This window comes from Nyctibius grandis, chromosome 3 (genome assembly GCF_013368605.1).
Source record: "Nyctibius grandis isolate bNycGra1 chromosome 3, bNycGra1.pri, whole genome shotgun sequence".
NCBI lineage: Eukaryota > Metazoa > Chordata > Aves > Nyctibiiformes > Nyctibiidae > Nyctibius > Nyctibius grandis.
The window spans coordinates 45010541-45035268 of NC_090660.1; the positions used below are offsets into that span (position 1 = coordinate 45010541).

Consider the following 24728-nt stretch of genomic DNA (forward strand, 5'->3'; position numbering starts at 1 on the left):
ATTTGTGTTTATATAAGGGAGTATAGGTATCAGTGTGTGCTAAGTGACATTAAGTGAGCGTTTTTCTGTTCATGAAGGGAAGCAGAAAAGCCCTGTTGGGAAATTTGTTTTAAAATTGTATCGTTTCTTTTTCTTAGTGGGCGGGGATGAGGCTGATGGTGTTCCAGCAAGGAGAGTGGAGTGGGTTGAAGGAAGAAAGAAGACAAAAGCATGAGAAATCTAAGCTACAGAAAATAAATATATGTTGTTTAGCAATGGCATTATAACTGTTTTACAGACTGTTGTCTATAATCAAGTTTGGACTATCCTTGCTGTGCTGAGGTGACATTCCTGAAAATGACATGCTTTTACAAAAAAATCATATGCAATATCCTTCTTGTTGGCAATAGACAGAGGAAAATTGTAATCAAAGCAGTCAGAAAAGATCTTAAAAAAACCTTGAGTCCTGTCTGCTGTGCTTACCTCATGGCAATTTTAGAAAATAGCTTGCAGCAGTATTCTTTCCCAGAATATATTCTGTCTCGGTGTAGTAGCCTTTTTCCTGTGTCATACTGTTTGCATAAAATTGTAGTGAAAATTACATAGTTTTGCTGTCCTTTGCAATGATATGTGAGGTGTATGTAAATTATTGAGCAACTGTGCTAGCACTGGGCAGTACTTTCTCAGATAAATAGTGTTTCAGAACTTGGCCCATCTCTCAGAGGGGTGATTTTCTAGGTCTAGGATCCTTGCTAAGGTACCTGCAGTTGTCTATAAACATGGAAATTGTTGTAATGTCTAGATAGGCCAGGAAGGGCAGGACTCTGATATGCAAGGCACTGTACAAGCATGATTAAATACACCTATCAGTACTAAACTCCTGGTGACTTCTCTGATTTAAATACTATAGTTGCCACTGAAATCTTAGTTTTGATCATTCATGGTGGAAATGTGTCTGGAATAATGTATTTTTCTTTCAGGAAGGGTTCTTCAGAGAAATACTATGGTGGAAGTCAAAAGTGAAATAAGGTTTGATCTAGCAAGGATTGCACACTTTCCTGGGTAATGAAAAATGAAATCTGCATTAAGTAACAATGAAACTTGTAAGGGATATAAGGCACTATATTTTATGAAATAATTTAACACAAATTCAGAGGACAGGATTCCTAGGAAGGAGTCTGCCCATGAGGCAGGTTACTTGTGTTATGTGGCTGCCTCTGAAGCATCTGACTGTGGCTGCTGATGGAATTAGCTGCAGGTCACTCACCCGTGCCCGCGCGAGGTTTTCTTGGTGCATTGGAGTGCTAGGTTAACACGATGAGGGAATTCTGAAGAAACAGATGAGGTGTGCCCAGTGTCTCGATCTGTTTTGAAAGAAGGCTGAAGTGAAGGGCTTCCTTCCAAAGATGTATATCACACTGAGAGCCTAATAACGTCCACTGAAAGACTTCCATCTATCTGGCAGCCAGTGCTGGGCAACGTGTCAGCTTACTTCCCAGGAAGCTATGTAACCTGGACCTGACAATAGAAAAGCAAATTCTTTCGCATGTTACTTTGCTGGGTAGGCTTGTAATTAAGAGTCTGTATTAGAGGGCTACCGAAATTAGAGAGAACTTGCACATTTTTTAAAAGTAATTACACTTTTTATTTTGTCTAATAAGATCTGGATATAGTAGTAAAATGTAATATTTACTTGGGTAAGAATAGCCATTAATTTTGCAGGAAGTTTTAAGTAAATTCCTCAAATATTTTTATGTTCTATGGTTACCCTTCCCACGCGTGAGTAAGGCCAGGAGCACTTAGTAAACGTATCTAGCGTTGTAGCTCCACACCATTAACCAACAACATCAGTCTGTGGTGAATACCTATTCCTAGACAAGGTAATAATTATGTTCTGATACTTGTAAATATGTAAGTACTTGCATACCTTTATTATTATGTGTAGTTCTGTTGAGTCATAATTAAGTGTGTGGGAAGAGGTAAGATTGAACCCTTAATTTGCATAACAAAATTACTCTTCAAGGATCATATTTAACAATCTATTTGCAGCATCCTGTGATTTACATTTGGTAGTTTATGTATTTTAATACAAAGTAACCATTATATTCAATAAAGGTGCTCCAGGTGCATTGGCTCATAGCCTCTTTAACCCCTGAATTACAGTTGGTGAGCTGTCACGGTAAACCAGCTCCTGGGCTGAAGTTTCTAATTTCTGTTTAGAATATGCAAAAGTTACAATGTTCTGTGAGATATTACAGGGGAAGGACACTCTTTAGAGTCTGACTATTACAAGGGGTGAACTTTTATCAGGCTCCCATGAGCGAGTAAGAAAAATGCTATTTTGCAGTTAAAACAGTGTAACCTGCAGAAAGTGATACCATTTCATTTCTTGGTATATTCCAAAAGTTTAGAGAAGCATTTTTCTGCCTTTCAGTGAAAATTCTAAATCATAATGTAAACCTCTTTATAGAATGGTGTGTGTTTATGGGAAGATGATTAGAACCTCTTTTTAAACTACAAATATCCATTTGTAGTAAATAAATCACATTCCCCCTGTGATTTAATTTCAACAGGCAGACTAGAATGGGCTAAAAAAATGGTATGATGACACATGTTTCTGAAACCCTATTTTTAATCAGCTGGTCAGATGAAGAGAAATAAGTTACATGATCCCAACATACATGTATTTTTGTAGGTATTGTTTATGAATGTGATGTGTAGGACTGAATTTTTCTATCCTTTTCTTTGTATTTGTTCGGGTTTTATTTTTGTGTTTGGCAGACAGCAAGGAGAAGTTTCTCTCCTTGGGTAAGGCAGTGGCGTTTCTGTAGCTGGAATATGGCTTCTCATTGTGAAGAAAGCGGGAGAGCAGCTTGGCCTAGGCTTCCGTCAGGTTACCTGTTAGACTGACTCCATAAGAAGGTAAATTGATGGGAGGAGACACTTTGTTTTATTTCCCCAGGCAAAATCCCTGGGCTGTTTTATGGAACTACTTGAAGCAGGCTGGATAGCTGGAGTTATTTCTCTATCAGTCATTGATTGGGAAGTGCCCTGGCCTTGGCAGCAGAGCGGCTTCAGCTGGGTGTGTGGTGGTGTGGTAGCGCTGAGGCGGCTGGGTGGCTGCTGGCAGCGTCTGCAGCGGCAGTTCACGGCTTCCTGCCGTAATTCCCTCACTTCACCCAAGAGAGTTGTAAGGTAGCTGAAATGTTTTCAACTTTTAGTCCTATTAAATCAGTTTGCTCGCGTGGCCTGTTATTTCCTGAGCCTCTTGGACGGTTTTAATATGCTGAAACCCACAGTCTGGGTGGGGAGTTTTATAGGGGAGCTGGTGCTGTACTCTGATCGCTGCAGACCTGCATGGTGTCCCCTCTCATTTTGTGACTCAAGCTCACGTGCTAAATCTTTCATCTCACAGGATTTACGAAACTTGCAGGGTTTTACCAGGAAGGTTTCGGGCAAATGCTGATGAGGTCATAAGCTCGATCTCGTGCTCAGGCCTATTTTGGCAGCTTGTTGTTAGATGTGATTCACGTTGGATTCAAAGATTACTGCATTTCTACAGTACTTTTGTTTTTGTGTTGTTTTGGAGCTTCATGACTGCTCTTGTGGCTGTTTATCAGTGCTAAAGCATGTACTGATTCCTTTGCAAACAAGAATGTTGATCAGTTGACTGACGTTTGTTAGTAAGTGCAAGAAACTGCTGCTTCACTGTATGCAGAGCAACCTGTATGTTATGAAGGTGACTAAAAAGAAAATACAAATCTTCTTCCAGCTCAGATTTTTTGAATAGTTGGCTGCAAGTTCCTACAAAGATCGTACAATGAGTAATCCCATTGAAGTCAGTGACTCACCTCATTGCATAAAGGTTGGCGTAGGTAGAACCTATGCAGTGTGGCCTCCTCATGACAGTAAGAACCAAAATCAGTGTTTAACACTTCAGGATGTACTTGCATCCTGAAGTGAAAATGACCCGTGTGCTCAGCTTTCAATCAAGTAAGGCAGACTTCTGCTTGGGGCTAAAGTGAAAAATGTTTTTGTTGCTGTAAATTATTTTAATGTTTACAGGCTTGTGTGTATGTATCTTTTTGCTTCCTAATCAGATATCTACGGAACAGTTGGCACTATACGTTTCCTTCCCTAATTCATGTCAGATGTTTTGGAAGCCTTCTCTTTCCCCATAGGATTACTTAAAGTTTTCTCCATTTAAGAGGTAGCACGAAGAATTCTGCAACTTTTAGGATATTCTTGCTTTCCAGCTGGTTGCTTTTGTCCCTTTGGCTAAAAAGTAGCCTTATCTCTACGTCAGGAATTTGTAGCAGGTACCTATAGCTAACTTATCTCGAGTTTAAACATCTGCGTTCATTTATGCATGAAAAGGATGAAGTAAAATCTAGTTGCATTAGTGTTAGTTTCTGGATATGAAGTGAGAATAAGAAGGGGTCGATCATGTGGATTTTGGCCAGACGCTGTCCCTCTGACACATTCAAAACAGTAAAGGAAACAGAAGTGCAGATTTACAGGCTTAATCGATGCCATAAGTTTCCAGCTTTTAAGTTTGTTCCTGTGGAACTCTCCAAAAGTTGCAGTAGAGATAGAGGACAAGATTGCTTTTGATAAAGTACACATTTCTGTGATGGAAAGTCAGAAATAGTCTGACTTTCTATCTAGAAAGTCTCTATCTTTAGAGTTTTTTGGTACACAGATCAGTGTGTGTAGCTGGGGTTATACCTATATTTGTATGTTCTACCGATCGTAACCGGTTAATAGCCCATTGTTTTACTGCACACTTTTTCTGTCACAGAAAAGGTCTGGTTGTCCTTTTCTCCCAAGCCTTTTCATAAGATTATGCTTAATGAAATAACAGCCCTCTGATAGCGAGAGCGTTGTGCCGGGATTTCTGATGCTAAGGCTTTATGGTATATACCTCTGTCTGTTGCAGAGTAATGAACTGTTACTGTTAGCACCAGAAATTGACCTTTATTACTGGAAGTTCAGTTCATAATTCTGAGAGGAAAAAGTCCACTTGAAACTTCTTTTGTGTGTTGTTTTAAGTTTCAGGACTTTAAATGCTACTTTGCACTGCATTTAAATCTGCTGAAGGCAGCAGCTCTGTGTAAGATCCTATACAAACAAATGCTTCTCTGAGAAGAAATGTGTAGTATAACCACAAGTGTACTCTAAAAGCTGAAATTTGAGTGTTGTGGTTTAACCTACATAAGCTCTGTTAAAGCTGAGATACACCAGGATGGGCTGGAAAATACAAAGAAAGAGTTGGCATTCTGTTCTTACGTGCTTGTCATGAAAGCGTGGGCTGTAAAGAACGTATCCATTCTTACCTCCACAGCAAATTCTTAGCAGTTTAGTGTGGTGTTTTTTTCAGTAATTGCTGTTTATATAATGGCAAATGTGAATTCGAAAGAATTTACTTGATCTTTGGTGGAAGTTTGTAGTTACAGATTGTTTGATACATATTACACTGTTTTGGTATTATAAATGCAATATTGAAAGACAGGGCCTCTACCTAATTTCTAATCTAGTCTTGCTTTATGTGCAAATTTCACAATAAACACTTTCTTTTTCCTCCTCTGTTTATATCTTATTTTGGAAAGAAAGCTTTCTGGTATTGCTTAGATTTGCAAAATAGACCAGATAAGCATTTTTTTTTTTTCCTTAGGATCTTTCAGAGATCTTATGTTGGACTGTAAAAATGCTTATTGTGTGAGAACCGTCACTTTGTTTTGTGTCAGATGAAAAATTAGTTTGTATTTCAGTACAAATGTATTGGTTTAAAAAATGCTGTTTTGGTTTTATCTTTTCAGAATTTGAAGTTCTGGTGATCCGTCATGGGGAACCATGTAGGAAAACGAGAACATAACGCTGACAGGTCAACGAAGGTAAGTGTAGAAAATTGAAGAAGCAAGGACACTTCAGAAATATGTATGTTATGAAATATATATTTTTTTTAGTACATTAATGTGTTTACCAGCTCACTTTCACCATTACTATTTTGTAGTTGTCACTATAAAATGACCACTTTTTTTTGAAGAGGATCCTATGAAATGTGGCCAAACCAGGATTTTGCTGTGCTGGATTTAATGAGAGATGTGATGTTTTCCTGTGTCAGATCCATAGCTGATAAAAAGCTTCTCAGTGGTGGTGGAAATTAATGAAATGAGCTTTAGAAGCATGATACTGCAGAAAGTATTAAAGAGCCAGTAAGCTAAACTATGTTCTGCGTGTTGACAGCTTTCCATTTGGGCAGTCATTGGCTTAATCCGTAAGAAACTGTATAGAAATATGTGAAGTAAGAGAATTCTAAAGGAAAAGATTGCCAGTCTGAGGAGATCCAGCTTTAATCTCCTCCCCAGAAAGCAAAAAAAAAGATGAGAACTGTCAAAATGTTCATTAAAAGTTAGTATTTGCTTTCTAAGCCTCTGCTGACACTGTTGTGTATTTTGCATGTAATGTGGTATTCTGTTTGCCTTGTGATAACATCTTGTTTATTTGTTTTTCTACATTGTACCGGAAGAGAGTTCGCACATATCTTAAAAAAAGACATCTTTCTATATATACTAAAAAAGATGCTTCTTGTTGCTAGCTATTGCTAACTTCCCTCTACCTGTCCCCACCCAAAAATAACAGTTTACAGTCTGAGCCCACACTGTACAAAGCTATTGCCCTTTGCATTGGACAGATGATGTAAACAGATAGGTCTATGCTTTATCTGGAGGAATGTGGGTATTTTGCACTGCTGTGGCAGATAAGCAGCTCCCCCAATAGGTATACAAACTAGAATTCATGCAGTTATTAGTTCTTTGCCATCTCCTTTAGAAAAATACATGAGCACACTGGAAGGAATAGGGAGAAATAGGGGGCCAGCAGCAGACCTGCCTGCATCAGGTGTGCCCGGGTGGAGGACCTCCTGCAGCAGGTGGTTGAGCTGCAGGAGGCAGTGAGGAGGCTGTGTAATATCAAGGAGGCTGAGAAGGAGTTGGAAAATGGGGTTCAAGTGCAGTCTGCAGTGGCCCCACAGTCCATGGCCAAACAGACAAACCCCCCCCCAGTGGCACACTCAGAAGGAAGGGGGGATAAAACTGCAGGAGAATGGAGGGTCATAAAGACAAAAAACAGCAGGAGGAAGCGACTTCCTCCAAGGCCTGAGGCGCCCCTGCAGAACCCCCCAGTGGCACACACAGAAGGAAAGGGGGATATAACTGCAGAGGATTGGAAGGATGCAAAAGCAAGGACTAGCAGGAGGAAGAGACTTCCCCCAAAGCCTGCGGTGCCCTTGCAGAACCGCTTCAGTCCTCTGCAGTCGGAGGAGGAAAGACCCGCCGCATTGGGAGAGACGCTGGAGCGCAGTAAGGTAGCCCAGTGTGCCCCCCATATAAAGACCAGTACTACCAAGAAAAAGCGATGGGTGACAGTGGTAGGTGACTCTCTACTGAGGGGCACAGAGGCACCCATCTGCCGACGTGATGCGCTCTCTAGAGAGGTGTGCTGCCTATCAGGGGCTCACATCAGGGACGTCACGGAGAGACTACCGAGCCTGGTACAGCCCTCGGACTATTACCCACTGCTGCAGTTTCACGTGGGCACCAGTGATACAGCTAAGAGCAGTCTGAGACGTATCAAGGAGGACTACAGAGCCCTGGGAGCAGTGGTAAAGGACTCTGGGGCCCAGGTAGTTTTCTCATCGATCCTTCCAGTCAAAGGGAAGGAGACTAAAAGGGACAGTCATATTAGGGAAATCAACACATGGCGACAGGACTGGTGCCACAGCCAGGGGTTTGGCTACTTAGACCACGGGACTCGTTTTGAGAAACCCGGTCTTCTGGCAGCCAACAGGGTCCATCTATCAGAGAAGGGGAAGACCATCTTAGGTCATAGGTTAGCCAAGCTGGTAAAGAGGGCTTTAAACTAGATTTGCCGGGGGAGGGGATCCTCAGTCCATTCCAATTCAGCCAGTTCGATACCAGGACCAGCAAGAGGTGCCCAGAGACTGGAGAAGGATGGCGGGTCGGCAGGAGAGCGCCAGAAGAGCCACGGACAGGAATTTCAGGCCACAAGGCAGCTTCGTCCGGGGCCCAACTGAAATGCCTCTATGTAAACGCACGGAGCATGGGGAACAAATGAGGAACTAGAGCCGTGGGCATATCTGCAAGGCTATGACCTTATTGGCATCACAGAGACACGGTGGGATGACTCTGACTGGAGCGTTGGAATGGAGGGATACAGGCTTTTTAGGAAGGACAGGCAGGGGAGACGAGGAGAGGGTGTTACGCTCTATGTCAGTGATCAGTTTGAGTGCATGGAGCTCTGTCTGGGGATGGAGGAGGAGCTGACGGAAAGCTTAGGGGTCAGGATTAAAGGGTGGGCAGGGACAGGAGACATTATAGTGGGCGTCTGCTCCAGGCCACCTGACCAGGATAGCCAAGTGGATGAGGCCCTCCACAGACAGATAGATGTAGCCTCACATTAACAGGCCCTGGTCCTCATGGGGGACTTCAGCCACCCTGACATCTGTTGGAAGGACAACACAGCTGGGCACAAGCAATCCAGGAGGTTCCTGGAATGTGTGGATGACAACTTCCTTCTCCAAGTGACAGAAGAGCCGATGAGGAGAGGTGCCGTGCTGGACCTTGTTCTCACCAACAAGGAGGGGCTGGTGGAGGATGTGAAGCTCAAGGGTAGCCTTGGCTGCAGTGACCATGAAATGGTGGAGTTCAAGATCCATAGGGCAGCAAGGAGGGCACGCAGCCAGCTCACCACCCTGGATTTCAGGAGAGCAGACTTTGACCTCTTCAGGGACCTGCTTGGGAAAGTCCCTTGGGATAAAGCCCTGGACGGAAGAGGGGCCCAAGGAAGCTGGTTAGTATTCAAGGGCCACCTCCTCCAGGCTCAGGAGCGATGCATCCCGAAAAGAGGAGGCAGGCAAAAACGCCAGGAGGCCTGCATGGATGAACAAGGAGCTTCTGGATAAACTCAGACACAAGAAGGAAGCCTACAGAGGGTGGAAGCAAGGGCAGGTAGCCTGGGAGGAATACAGGGAAATTGTCCAAGAAGCCAGGGACCAGGTTAGGAAAGCTAAAGCCCTGATAGAATTAAATCTGGCCAGGGATGTCAAGGACAACAAGAAATGCTTCTATAGGTGTGTCAGTGATAAAAGGAAGACTAGGGAAAATGTGGGCCCTCTCCGGAAGGAAACGGGAGACCTGGTTACCCAAGATATGGAGAAAGCTGAGCTACTCAATGACTTTTTTGCCTCAGTCTTTACTGGCAAGAGCTCTAGCCTCACCACCCAAGTCACAGAAGGCAGAGGCAGGGACTGGAAGGATGAAGAACCACCTACTATAGGAGAAGATCAGATTCGAGACCATCTAAGGAACTTGAAGGTGCACAAGTCCATGGGACCTGAAGAGGTGCATGCACGGGTCCTGAGGGAACTGGTGGATGAAGTTGCTAAGCCGCTATCCATCATTTTTGAGAAGTCGTGGCAGTCTGGTGAAGTTCCCACTGACTGGAAAAGGGGAAATATAACCCCCATTTTCAAGAAGGAAAAAAAAGGAAGACCTGGGAACTACAGGGCAGTCAGTCTCACCTCTGTGCCTGGCAAGATCATGGAGCAGATCCTCGTGGAAACTATACTGAAGCACACGAAAATCAAGGAGGTGATTGGTGACAGCCAACATGGCTTCACCAAGGACAAATCATGTCTGACAAATTTGGTGGCCTTCTATGACGGGGTTACAGCACTGGTGGATAGGGGAAGAGCAACTGATGTCATCTACCTGGACTTGTGCAAAGCGTTTGACGCTGTCCCGCATGACATCCTTGTCTCTAAAATGGAGAGACATGGACTTGATGGATGGACCACTCGGTGGATAAAGAATTGGCTGGATGGTCACACTCAAAGAGTTACGGTCAACGGCTCAATGTCCAAATGGACACCAGTGATGAGTGGCGTTCCTCGGGTCGGTATTGGGACCGGTCCTGTTTAACATCTTTGTCGGCGACATGGGCAGTGGGATTGAGAGCGCCCTCAGCAAGTTTGCCGACGACACCAAGCTGTGCGGTGTGGTCGACACGCTGGAGGGAAGGGATGCCATCCAGAGGGACCTTGACAGGCTTGAGAGCTGGGCCTGCGTGAACCGCGTGAAGTTCAACAAGGCCAAGTGCAAGGTCCTGCACGTGGGTCGGGGCAATCCCAAGCACAAATACAGGCTGGGTGGAGAATGGATTGAGAGAAGTCCTGCTGAGAAGGACTTGGGGGTGATGGTTGACGAGAAGCTCAACATGAGCCGGCAGTGCATGCTTGCAGCCCAGAAGGTCAACTGTGTCCTGGGCAGCATCAAAAGCAGCGTGGCCAGCAGGTCGAGGGAGGTGATTCTGCCCCTTTACTCTGCTCTCGTGAGACCCCGCCTGGAGTACTGCGTTCAGCTCTGGGGCCCCTAACATAAGAAGGACATGGAGCTGCTGGAGCAAGTCCAGAGGATGGCCACGAAGGTGATCAGAGGGCTGGAGCACCTCTCCTGTGAGGACAGGCTGAGAGAGTTGGGGCTGTTCAGCCTGGAGAAGAGAAGGGTCCAGGGAGACCTCATAGCAGCCTTCCAGTATCTGAAGGGGGCCTACAGGAAAGCGGGAGAGGGGCTTTTTACAAGGAGACGTAGTGACAGGACAAGGAGGAATGGTTTTAAACTGAAAGAGGGTAGATTTAGATTAGCTATTAGGAAGAAATTCTTTCCTGTGAGGGTGGTGAGACACTGGATCCGGTTGCCCAGAGAAGTTGTGGCTGCCCCCTCCCTGGCCGTGTTTAAGGCCAGGTTGGATGAGGCTTTGAGCAACCTGCTCTAGAGGAAAGGTGTCCCTGCCTGTGGCAGGGGAGTTGGAACTAGATGATCTTTAAGGTCGCTTCCAACCCAAACCATTCTATGATTCTATGAAAACAGCAGGAAGAGAGGACAACTGGCTACATGTGGTTTTGTTTTGTGTTTGTGCAGTATTTCGCAAAATGGTTTTGTGGCCCAAAGGTTCAGTACAAACTATAGTATGAGTCCCAAGCTGTGGTCTTGTAGTGACCAGTCTTCCGACTTCCCCTCGGAAAAACTCTGTTGTGCAGATCCAGCAAAGTCAAATGCACCAAACAGGTGTATTTGGCCGAGTATTTTTATCATTTCTGACCAAGGGTGTGAGATTCTACAGGTGTGAAAGGGCAGGTATACAGAGCTTGATGGGCTGTTGTGCATGACATATCCCCTGCTTTGGTCTTTGAAGACAAAATTTGGTTAGAAAAATACATCATAACTTTTCTCCCGCTGTGGGATCACGTGTGTCTGATGTATCTGGGTGGCAGGTCAGTAAGTTGTCAGGCACATGGGGCCTTAAGAAGGAAAAGATTCTTCAAACTGTAGCAGCCTATGCAATAGGTACGAATTTGCAGTGATGATCGATCAAGGGTCAGGTGGCCGAGAGTCCTGCACTTGATGTGGAAGACAGGTCTACAAGGAAATGGATTGCTGCATTTTTTTTAATTCCTTCATTTTCTTAATTAGTTCGTGGAGAATACTTGATTCTGCAGTCAAAATAATATTCATTTACCTAAAGTATTTTTGAAGGGGAACTTATTTCTGTAGTAATATCTTCTGTCGGTCACTCATCCTTCTAGAGTGACAAAAAAAAACAAAACACCAAACCCTCAACTTTAAAATAGGGAATGCTTGATCAAAATCTCCCTTTGTGCACGTAAGGCAGTAATCATGTCACAAGAAATGATAAGACCACAGATTTAAAATCAGGAAATACATGGTTAAGGTGCTACAATGTATTCCGCATAACTGGTTACTCTTGACTCAGTTCTTACAGGCAGCATTAAAATTCTTACTGGCAGTAGTAACCATATATCCTTTTTTAAATAAGCTCAAGTACCTTTTGTTGTTGTTGTTCAATATAGCTGTAAATTAGAACTGTTTTCCCGACAGTCTGTGGTATGGGAGACAATTGCTGAAGGCTTGTCAAGACTCCAGTGGAAATGCTGAACTGCCTCTCCTTGCTCTTAGCAGTAGAACTGCAATGAAGGAGCCTAACATCTCATTAAGGGTCTTTGTAAATTCATTACTTGTAACTTCAGGCTGTTTACTATATTTCCTTTCCCAAAGATACAGTACCAAAGAACAACATTTTAGGCAGCTGCTTTGAACCTGTGATGTCAGATTTGCTGCACAAACACTGTACCGGCTCTTGAACTGATAAAACAGTTCTCCAGATGGCCCTTTTATGTATAGTGACATTAGAGAGACTGTTGCCAAACTGTAGCAATCGTAACTCTTGCTTGTCCAATAAATGTCCTATAATACAGCAATTGCTGTGTTGGGGTTTGTTTTTTTTTTTTGAGTTGGCACCTAGCTTTGCTTTACTTTCAGTAAATTTGGGTATTTGAATTAAAAAATGAGAAATGGAGATCTGAAAAGCAATTATTTCATCAAATGTCTAATAAGACACCAAGATGCTTTCAAATTGGGAAACATGCAAAAGACAAGAAGATGGCTTCCCGTGCTGTGATACTTCTTTCAAAATATTGTTCTTCTCTTGAATTATAAATATGCCAAGCTACAGCTCTTATTTAATAAATAATGAGGTACTGTGAAATTAATTGGATGCCTTGAAAAATAGTTGGTCTATTTGACCTAAATAATGACGAAAATATTTATAAAACCCTCACGTTTTATTCAAAGCAATAACATACTCCATCTCATTTCTGTCAGATTTCTTTCTCTTGTATTTAATGGATCTGCATTTTTTAGTAGTTTTGCAAGATACATAAAAACTGTTCAATGAACCCAGCAATTTATCTTCTTTCTTTTAACTTTGGATGATATTAGACTTTGCAGTCTGCTTAATGCATTAGTAAATGTGTGAGGTTTTTTTTGTTTAACTTTGTTCTTACTGTTAATACTTGGGTTTAAACTTACATAAATACATCTTAAGAACAACAATAACAAAAGAACGGGCTGTCCTTCATGCCTTGAGTTTCTTTGAGTTCTTGGAGAGCTAAATGTAGAAGAATAGGAAGAGTAGATGACTGAAGTTTTATTGGTCCTTGTTCGGAGTTGTAGTTGATCTGCATTAATTCGGCACCTTTAAGCTACAAAGTGCCATGTGCTGTTTTGTAATGACTAAAGCTGCCTGTAAGGATTACAATAGCGAGTAGTTCTCTGCTACTCTCCATTTTGATTGTCTCCGTCAGAGGATTCTGCCCAGCATGTATATTGCCGTCCCCAAATCATTGAACTTTCTTGGTACCTGACAAAACTGTCCCTTAACTTCATTGATTGTTAGGGAAGATAGGGTTGGAAGGAAGGTTTTCCATCATTGTCTCATCTATTCCACAGCAACTACCAAATGCACCAAATCCACGGAGCCTGGTTTCCGTGTGTCTCAGGTCATATAGTACTGTGGGGAGCTGGAAACCAAGGTTGTGACATATAATAAAAGATCAAAACCCACTGCCCTGCCATTTCAAGGGATTGTTTAAGAAACTTAGATAGGCCTGGAACATGTTAGGTTATTGGAAATGCTGGATCATCTACCTGTTTCATGTCCTTGACGTACTTGGGGTGTGCTGTAAATAAACGCTAAGGAACCTCTGATACAGAACCTCTGATATCTAACTCTGAAAAACTTTAGGAAATGTAAATTGCCACAATATATTGCTTTCTCACAGGCCAAAATTGAAAACAGATGTAGTGACTTAAGTCTACAATTTAATGTTTAGTTTGAACTAAAAGCTGTCTTTTAACAACGACCAAGATCTTGCTGTGTAGTAAAATTATGAAAAATCTTGCCTTTAATTGCCCTATGTGTGTACCTAGATTCTGTAATGTGTCTTGCAGTGGTTGATTTGATAATTTTAATAAACTAGCTGGTTCTTAGTGTTTAAGGAGAACTCGGCATAATTAGTTCAAGCTAAATTGCTACAGTGAGCATGTCTCAATAAATTGGAAGGTTTCTATGCTGCTTCTGTTTTTTCTCCTCTTTTTTTCACAATTGTCTTGCTAACATTCAGAAATTTGCATGCTGCGCAGCCTTACTCCTGATAACATTGACAGAAAGTTTTCTGGCTCTCCCTGGAGAGAGGGAGGTGAAATTCTGAAGATGGCTGGCTCAGTATAGTAGTTGTATTGTTCACCTCATAGATGCTCAACGATCTGCAAGGAAAAGGATTTTCACACTAATCTCATCTGATGCTCTACCTCTCATGGTTGGGACTGCTTACAGACCTGAGCCGTATGTGTGGTTTTTACCAGGTGCTTCCTCTTGGTATGCATCATAAAGTATCAAGAAAAGAAAAAAACCCCACCAAACCAACAGATGAAGTAATTTTATTTTCTGTATTAATGGTTCTGAAGTGTTATTTTTGTAAGATAGAGGTTTATTTTTTAATACTTAAAGTTTGAGAGATACTTGACATAAGAATTATGTGGATTTTGAAGTCTGGGATATACTTTGCTGTAAAGAAAAAAAAAAAAAAAGAAAAGAAAAATACAACCAAAAAACCCCCACCCAAACAAAAAACCTGAAACAAAAAAAAACAAATGTGGCATTTGATTTTATTATGTTTAAATAAATAGTCTTATTACCATACATAAAGTAATCAGAGTGCAGCCTTTTCACTTTTTTCCCCAGCAAAGTTGCATAGCACTATTTTTATTGTTCTAGTACAATTATATGTTTTCTCAGAGTTTTACCTTTTACTGTAAAGCAATAAAGAACACAGGGGCTATAGTGGTGTATTCTTTGTAATTTGATATATTGATTAAAACACTTCCTTTCAAGCCAATATCTTTCTGAAGGCAAAGGAAAAATAGAGAAAAACTTTAGAAAGTTGAGAGCACCAATGTTTCTTTGAGAGATTTGATGAGGATTGTCACTGGCCAGTGTTACAGGTTACACGCTGAGGAAATTCTTGTGACCAGACAATATCTGGTACAAGGAAGTGCTGCTTTTGGAAGAGACAGATCCCTTTCCAGGGTGTGAAGGGAAGTTCTGGGCAGTCAGGTTAAGCAAGACCAGTTCAATTTGATAGATGTCTGTTTTCTTCAAATTCTGCCATCAACCTAGATTTGGCATTGAGCATATCCTTTTGTGCTCGCTCTGTCCTCCTGTTTAGTTTCTTAACCTTAGTACTGTCTAACTGGATTGTTTGTTGGGACAGATACAGTGTCATTCTGTATTAACAGTAGAGCTTGGAGACCTTGAGTGGAGCCTTCAGGCACTAATGTGCTTCAGCTATTGAGATGATACCATAGCGATACAGAAATGACTGTACTGTTTGAAGCCGCTGAGAATGCCAAGTATGCGGTAGCTATGACATCTGTCCTCAAAAATTAACCTTAAGACCATCATTCAGTATGGTATTGGAAGTCTATGGCTAATGTTTAAGTAGGCAAGTAGCTCTTCTATAAAGGTAAAGGGAACAATTTATGTGTCTAAATTCCAGGACAAGGGGCAATGAGCACAAACTGAAACATGGGAAGTTCCATCTCAATATGGGGAAAAACTTCTTTACTTTGAGGGTGACAGAGCACTGGAACAGGCTGCCCAGGGAGGTTGTGCAGTCTCCTTCTCTGGAGATCAAAACCCGCCTGGACATGACCCTGTGCAATGTGCTCTAGGGGAACCTGCTTTCACAGGGGGTTGGACTAGGTAATCTCCAGAGGTCCCTTACAACACCAACCATTCTGTGATTCTGTAAATCCAAGGCATGTGTTTGAATACTTGACTGTTAAACTCTACAGGTGCTGAATTTAATAGTCAATTGTAGTTATAATATTTAATCTTTCTCGTGTCTAACATATGCTAAGGTCATCGTAAGTATGTGTGGAAGATAAACTGTTTCTGGATCAGATCTGGTATGCTTACACTTCCATGTTTCCCTTTGTTGCGTGTACGTGAAGGCCACTGAAGGTACAGGCCTCTGCTGTGCAGAGCAACTGGTAGAAGAGTTAAAGGTGGGAGGCAGGGCTGATGTGAGTGAGGAGCAAGTTCTGGTCAGTGCCCCAGCAGCTGCTGCTAGTATTTAAGGAGTTGCCTGAATTGTATATTCTTGGCAGTATGTCAGTAGATCCACGTTTCAGTGAAAACGTTGAGTATGTGTGTTAACGGTTAGATGAAATAAGTTGAGAGCATGTTTTTCTTTGTGCACACAACTGCTGGGTACTAGTGTTTCTTGATTTAAGTCTCAAGCTGGTTGAGCTTGCATGGGTGTAAAAGGAAGAGGTGCAGTCGCTGTGGTTTTGGCTGGGGAGGAGGTAGGGTCTTAGGCTTTGTTCTCCCACCCTCAGCCTGCAGAACTGACTAGAAGAGGAGGGAAGTGCACTCTGTACTTTTTAAGGTCTTGTGCTTCAGATGCCATGCTGTTGTGGTATAGTTTCCTATAGTTCCCTTCTTGTTAGCTTTGATACAGAACTAGATAAACGTCCTCTCTAATGACAGTTTAATGAGAGTACCACTTAAATTAGCAAGGTGTTGGAAGAACAGGGGTGTAACGCACTGCCCATTCTTTGTGAACACTGTGGACTGTTCTAGTTGCTGAGACGGCTTTTCTAGTAAGAGTCAGCCCATACTTCAACCTGAGAACATGTTGTTCAGTGCTTTAGCACCTTCACACCGGAAAAATGAAGGCAAAGTTGTTTATATTTTTCATCTTGAGGAAGCAGTAAGTGACATGGAGATCCTGAAAGGAAGCAGTATCTTCTTCCTTCCTCATGTAACCTTTTCGTGTTTTTATTGTTGTGGTGATTCATAGATCAGCATGTGGTGATATGTTGTATTACCTGCTCTGAAAGTGCGTGAGATAGGTCAAAGTAACAAACTAGAATTTCCATTGGTTATATTTGAGAAGAGCCTAAAAAATCTTTTGCAGTAATGTAGAATGCAGTTATATCTGTAAAATCAGTAACAGTGAAGTGCATTCTCCCTGTTGGAGAGCTTGCTGAGCTTTACCTATGGGTACCTGGGACCAAACCACAGCTGAATCTCTAGTAGCTAAGACAGTGGCTGGTAAATCTGTCCTGTAGCGCTTACCAAAGTATCAGAGCCCAGTAAAAGTGCATTTTGAAGTTTGTCCTCATCTTCTTCCCCTAGTGGTAGTTCTGTTGTCTTTGATGCTCCTGGGCAGCAGCTGGGAGGAAGAGTGCTGGAGCCATCCTTTATTTTAATTCTTGGTTTCACACACTTGCATTTCTGAGAGTGTACCTGACTGTGCAGCTAGGACAGTGTAACTAGTTGAGATGTGGTTTTACACTATGTGTTGATACAAAGCCAAACCCTGGCTCTGCTCAGGTCTAATGCTGAATGGTCTGCCATGAGAAAAGAGGAGTTCCGTATTGCTAAGGCAAGTTGAATCTTGCTCTCATTTGTAAATTTAGCAAGTGTGAAATGGACATCAGAAGGAAAAAGATAAAGGGCTTTCCCATACAAAGTATCTCTTTAACAGTAGCTTCTTTTTGCACTTCAGAAGCTGAAGATGAATTTCTTATGTAATTGCAGTTATTTGTACACTGAATAAATTTAACTTGTCTGCAGCTACAGTTTGAAAACTCATTTTTCCACTTTGAGCTAAAATGTCATGGAATGTTTTTCCTTTTTACTTACGTACTCATGCCCTTTGCTTTAAGTTGATGGAAATTCTTAGGTAGCATTTGCTGGAGGGGGGAAAAAAAAAGGTTTTTGCAACAGGAAATTGAAAAACTTTTAAGCAGAGTAATATGACTTTATTCTTGACTGTTGAGTTAAGATTCAGTCTTAAAAACAATCCGATCTTTCAGAGCAGCATCCCATGGATGCGGCCATAAAAATATCAAAATTTGCATAGAGCTGAAAGCCACAAGATACATACCACTTACCCGGGATAACTAGGGGGACTTCTGAGCATCAGTTTTAATCAAGAAGAGGCAATAATGGAAATCTTGCATTTTTGTCACAGTGCCACGGCGTGACGTTCAGGTTGGTGTAGCTGGACTTAGCTAGAACTGAAAGATGACTTTAGGGAGGCATGAGGGCACTCAGCTTGCTTGTGAACTCTATGCAACTGAAAAGCCACAGAAAAGACCTAAGAGACAGAAATCTTAGCAAGTCTATCACCGATGAGATCAATCCTTAAACAAGTCGCTTATTATCGAAACAATAGTAACCATTTTTGGGTCGTGGTTTATTCCCGTTCTCTGTAAGAGCTTCAGGATTGGATTCACTGTGGTAGCACTGAGGTTTGCAGATGAGTTACGGAAATCCCAATATACTGGCAATATCTCAGTTAAAAGGTACTATCCGAGACTCTTACATTGACATCTGGGTGATTTTTTTTTTTTTCGTTTTTGTGGTCATAACTGACTTACATGTCTAGCACATTTTCCCAGCCTTTCACACACCCCCTCTTCCTTCCTCCCTTTAGCTTCCTTCTACTCCTTCTTACACCCGGTTTCTTTCTGCAAGCTACTTTCTGCCAGCATCTCCATCTCTGATGCAGTCTAGATTCAGTGCCATGTTGTGATTTTTCTGAGTTATTAGAAATAATACTTAATTGCTAACAGCACAGTTGCGTGCTCAGAACCAGTGAAGAGATGGCCCGCTAACAGGCAGTCTGATCAGGAAGATGGGAACGTTGTAGAAGAGAGAAAATTTGCACTTTTCTGATGGCACATATCCTCTTGAAAAATGGTTTTCTCTTCCAGCCAGCTCTCTCTGTCTATGTTAACATATGATCTGCAGCAACTATCCCAGCCTACCACAGTGTGTTGCTTTACAAAGCAGTCCAGCAGTGCCATTGCCAATATTTGAAAGCTGAAAATCAAAACTGTCTCCTGTTATTTTTATGACCAGCTATCATCGTCATTTATATACTGTTTTGTCATAAAGTTGTGTTGCTTTTTTGCGTTTGTACCTTGTACCTGTTAAAGAATTTGTTTTATGCAGAAAACAGAAGAATTGCTGTTGAATTCTTTGGGGGAAACATGGCTAAAATCTGTCAATGATGTGAAGTGGAACTGTGTGCAAAAACTTTAAATCCCACTTTAATCCTTTGTGTGCATGTTTATATATGTACACATGCATCCATATATAAAAAAGTACAGGTGTATATTTAAAAAAATATTTATAAATGGAAGTGTGTATTCAAGCATAAATACTCTGCTTGTATCCCTGTATGGCTGCAAATGTCCTCACTATATGAGTTTCAAAAGGCAAGGCCTTTTACCCTGGGGAGTCTGGCTATCCATTCTGATCTTCCCTGTGAACTACAGCTAAATGATTTTTCTTAATGTTGAGTCACAGCTTTCTGCTGCAGATGAAACTTGCCTTATGGTGCACAGTGATAAAGCTGGAATAATCACTGGGTTTTTTTTGGGGTTTTTTTGGTGGTTTTTTTTTTTTAAACCCAACGTCTGAAATCCCAGACAATCCTGTTTGTTTGAGACTTGGCAGATGAAAGGTTGGTGAATGTGGGACTCTGAGAATCTCAAGTCAGTGCCTGTAACAGTTGAGGAATGTTTATATCTCATAAAATATATTAAAGATACTTCAGTAATTACTGCTGCTATGTATTGATTAAAAAATCTAAACATCTTTAAATTTAACATCTTAGTGTTCTAGGAAAGGCTTCAGATCTCACAGTAGATGAGACCCACTGCATAAAGTAACAGCAGTGGATTCATTTACCTGATAAATTACCTTTTGATGTTCATTTTTTTTCTACAATTCAAGAAAATACAATTCTTAAGAAGAGGTTTTCTTTATATGTCCTTCAGCTAATTTCTGGCCTTGTAAGTAAGGGTATTGGTAAGTAGAAAAAATAGGTTAAATACCTATTCAAAATGAAGCTTTGACACATTTTCCTCTTGCTTTAACCTCAGTGCTTTGTGTTCTTTCCTGCAGTTCCCTTGGGAGGAGAGGGAATGTGACTCCATTCTGGAATTTCTTTGATGTACCTCTTCTACCTGTTGCACCCTTTTCCTTTCCTTTGGCATCTTGTCTGTTGTTTATTATTTTATTATTATTCTATTATGCTATGCTATGTAGGCCCTATAAGGGTCGATAAAAACACCTAAAACTGGAAGTTTTATGGAGCTTGGGGGAAAGGAGGCCAAAAGGTCCCTGTCAGTGGATGCATTCAGGTGGAATGGGGAGCCCTGGGTTCTAATAGCCTCTCACCTTGGTGTCCTGGCCAGTGACCTTTAGCTCGAAGTGCACGACGAGCCAGGGGAATGAGTGCTATGTCTGCCTTTGGAAACAGATGCTGAGATCTTTCAGGCATCAGATTCTACTCCGAGATTTTGCAGAGAGAGTTGATAATGCAATAGCATAATGCAGTTAATACTGTAATAACACTGTATTGCAGCTGTTGAGTCACCTGATTATGGGAGAATAAAAGATCTGTGGCATCTTGGAAGCTTATGGGGCTTGACACATAGGCTTTGTGTGTCTTTGATCACTTGTGATTCAGCCTCCTGATGCTGTATATAAGGGACAGAAGACTCCCTCAACATGTCCTACATGGAGCCCACAAGGGAGATGGCTCCACCAGGAGCAGGGGGGGCTTGGCTTCGATCCCAGCTTCTGAGCACTGGTCTCAGCAGTTGACAAATTGTTCTGTTTTTTGCCCTGATCAGCTTGCTTTAACCAATTAGGCTACAAACCGTGGGCTGGCAGAGCAGGTGCAGAGCTGCTTTCTTCCGTGCAGAGAGCCAGATGGCCACTTAATTGTCCCAATCACTGAGTAAGACTTGGCCATGTCTCCTGCTCAGTTCTCAATTCTGTTGCTGCACTGCCAAGTTGGGTCTTGTGGCTTTAAGAAAATGAGGGCTTCAGGGACATCTCTGATCGTCTGGACTTCTCTTAATCATGATTTAGTGTGATTAGTTTCAAACCTTGAAATGGTTCCTAGCTGGTTTTTGTTTTCTTAAAAGAAAATATTGTCTGATGCTTAACAGGTGTGAAGACTTCTTGGTCTGAGTTAGGACATCTTGCTTATTACAACATTGTTAGTATGGAAAGTATGGTTGTGACAGAAAAAAACTTTAAGTAGGAACCCATATTGTGAAAGATTGTTTCTCTGGGATTTTGCAAGGAGAACTTGCATCTATTGAGTTACCTATTATAGGACAAGAGTTGTGGGGGGAGTTTTGAGGGGAGGGTATTTTGGTTTGCCAGAGTTTTTAGAATCCTTTTTTAGGATAATTATTTTTAATTGTTAGGAAGAAATGGGAAATGATTATTTGAACGCTACTTAGGAAGATATGCTAGACTGTAAGGAGTTGTAAACTTGCTAATAGAGTTGCAAATGAAATGTGTTTGCTTATCCATACGCTTATATTTGGTCACCTGCAACTATAGTTTATGTGTAACCTCTTCATGTGAATATATTTGTGAAATGCAATATATGCAACTCAATCAGTTGCTTTTGTGTCAAGACAATCCACTTTTGTTACAGCATCATTTTAGGAGATAAAACGGGGGAGTGCTAGAGGCAAAGGATGAGGCGAAGCAGAGTAACGATAATATATCCTTTGCAATGGTAGGGGATTGAATTAAAAAGCTGCCTGGGTATTTCCAGTAGGCCACCTATTTTGTTCAATGCTGAAAAGTCAGTCTCTTGGTCTAAAGTGGTTCTGAAGTCCCATGTTGATAGTTATTCAAGCAGCTTCAATAGACTGTCGGTCAATTCACAAGTAGCCTGCATATGGGAAGGATCAAATATGTAAGTTAATACAATACAGCTATTTAAGTTTTTTTTTATTTAGAGTGGATGAGTTCTAACCTACTTTTTTTTTTTTTGCATCCATCATGCTCCACCTGTTTTGTTTTCTTCAGCCCTGGATCTGTTTTGCACAGCTTTTTTTTAGTAATGTTTTGACTGTGGATCTGATGGTACCAGTTCTACGTAGAAGTTATGTAGCTAGATTATACTACCTCTAGGGAAGAAGGTGAAGAGCTTTGCCTAGTCTGTTGTGCTTATGTCTGAAGTCTGCACTGCACAGTATATGAATAATACCAGAAAGTCTGGCCGAGGTCTAACTTCTTTGAAGTTGTACCTGCTCCTTTTTTATGATTAAATACGAGCAAGAGAATGGCAGTGGAAATACCTCTTTGTTCATGCTCAGGTTTTCTCTCTCCAGTTAAATTCTCTGCCTAGAGTAGCAGTTAAACATAGCTGGTGCAAGTTTGATTTACGGTTCACCACATGACTCCTTTAATTCCCACTTGCCTATGGAGTTGAGGCATGGATTTTAGCCTTCACAACACATATGCAATAATGTAAAATTCTATTTATGTGCGGAGGGTTACTAAGTAACAGTTGCTGAGGGAAATGCAGTCTTTAACTGCATGAGGTCTGTGCACTTAAAATTGCCAGCCAAGTAGTACATTAACATAGATTTTGCACAATAATGTAATGGGATTTGCTGTGGACTATGTGTGAGCAAAACCTTGGGAAAAACAACAGCAGTGTAGTTTGAAGAGTTGGAGTCTCTCTGCAGCTTGGTCTTGCAGACAGAAGATGAAGCCCAGTTTTCCCCTTCTACCTCATCCCCTCCGTATCACGCCGTCAGTATGGACCCTGATATATTTGTGTGTATGTGTATTTATATTTATATCTACCTATAGATATAAAGGTTTCCACATGTAATCAGTATGTTTTGCATGTTGTGGTGGGTTGACCCTTGCTGGACGCCAGGTGCCCACCAAAGCAGTTCTGTCACTCCCCTCCTCAGCTGGACAGGGGCAGAGAAAATACAATGAAAGGCTCTTGGGTCAAGATAAGGACAAGGAGAGATCATTCACCAATTACTATCACGGGCAAAACCAGACTCGACTTGGGGAAAATTAATTTAATTTATTACCAGTCAAATCAGAGTAGAATAGTGAGAAATAAAACACCTTCTTAAAACGCCTTCTCCCCACCCCTCCCTTCTTCCCTGGCTCAACTTCACACTTGATTTTCTCTACCTCCTCCCTGCCAGCAGCGCAGGGGGACAGGGAATGGGGGTTGTGGTCAGTTCATCACACGTTGTCTCTGTCGCTCCTTCCTCCTCAGGGGGAGGGCTCCTCACACTCTTCCTCTGCTCCAGCATGGGGTCCCTCCTGTAGGAGACAGTTCTTAACGAATTTCTCCAACGTCAGTCCTTCCCACGGGCTGCAGTTCTTCACAAACTGCTGCAGTGTGGGTCCCTTCCACGGGGTGCAGTCCTTCAGGAACAGACTGCTCCAGTGTGGGTCTCCCATGGGGTCACAAGTCCTGCTAGCAAACCTGCTACAGCCTGGGCTCTTCTCTCCACAGGGCCACAGGTCCTGCCAGGACCCTGCTCCAACGTGGCCTTCCCATGGGGTCACAGCCTCCTTTGCACATCTGCCTGTTCCAGCATGGGGTCCTCCATGGACTGCAGGTGGATATCTGCTCCACTGTGGACCTCCATGGGCTGCAGGGGAACAGCCTGCCTCACCATGGGCTTTACCACAGGCTTCAGGGGAATCTCTGCTCTGGCACCGGAGCACCTCCTCCACCTCCTTTACTGGCCTTGGTGTCTGCAGATGTTCCTCTCACGTATTCTCACTCCTCTCTCTGGCTGCAATTGCGTGGGGTTTTTTTTCCCCCTTCTTAAATATGCTACCACTGTCACTGATGTACTCGGCCTTGGCCAGTGGCATGTCCACCTTGGAGCGGTCTGGCATTGGCTCTGTTGGGCATAGGGGAAGCTTCTCGCAGAAGCCAACTCTGTAGCCCCCTTACTACCAAAACCTTGCCGCACAAACCCAATACACGTGTGTATCTTCAGAGGGAGGAATGTTGAGTGGCAAACAAACAAAAAGCCTGTTGTGACTCAGGGATAGATTGGATGTTGATAATACAAGGAGAAGTTTGCCTTGAGCTGTGTCTCCTCTAGTAACTGTGTTTACCTCTAATTTTTCACAGAGGTGATCAGAGGATTTATTTTTTCTAAGGAGTTATTTTCAAGGAATGTTACTTTGGAAAGGTCATGTGTTTAGCCTTGAGATGGAGCTTATGTATTGAAAACGATTCCACTTAAGTGATCAACCTTTCCTTTAAATCAAACCTAGTATAACTTACACTAGGGCTTTGAGCTAGAGACCTTTATATGCTGATGAAAATGGGCTGTTGAACTGTGATGAAATCCTGCAGCTTTTAACTCTCTCTTTAACTCTCATTTCTCTGTTACAAAACTACTTTTTCTCTGCAAATACTTGGAAGATGAGGGTGCATGTGTGCATATGTGAATAATTACTGCAGTGGGAAGGTAACAAGAGCTTATTAGGCTGTACGATTTGCTCATCATGGACTATGTAGAACTTAACTTCAGTGAGGTTCTTGTATTATATCATTATGTCAGTGTACATAAAAGATGTGCAAAAATAAATTTTGATAAGTAACTACTACCACAATCCTTTTATAAAAGTGGCATAAATATCTATCAGGTATATTTAGTCATTAGTTTCTTGGATTTTTGTAACGTTTTAGCTGAATCGAAGAATGTTATTTGTTAATCGCTGAGAAAGTGCATTATAGCTGGGAGTTGATATTGTGTTATTTACCTGGGCTCTTCAGTAGCCAACATTGCTTACCGTCATGTGGGTCGTATGATAACTTGTCAGCCTTGTAAAATTCATTTCATCTGTTCGCTCATGGCAATTGATTTTTAATTTTTTTTTTCTTGCTGTAGATGATTTACAAAAAACCCCCAAAC

The 24728-nt window shown here is 42.0% G+C and overlaps 1 protein-coding gene across 6 annotated transcripts in view; it reads left to right on the forward strand.

Moving 5' to 3' along the window:
* Positions 1–24728, forward strand: part of MBP (myelin basic protein) — a 123870-nt gene that overhangs the window by 22179 nt on the left and 76963 nt on the right. For all 6 annotated transcript variants that reach the window (XM_068396321.1, XM_068396316.1, XM_068396323.1 and 3 more), the window contains exon 2: positions 5799–5873. In XM_068396321.1, the coding sequence (XP_068252422.1) occupies positions 5823–5873 (51 nt within the window). In that variant the 5' untranslated portion in view covers positions 5799–5822. The remainder of the gene's footprint in view (positions 1–5798; positions 5874–24728) is intronic.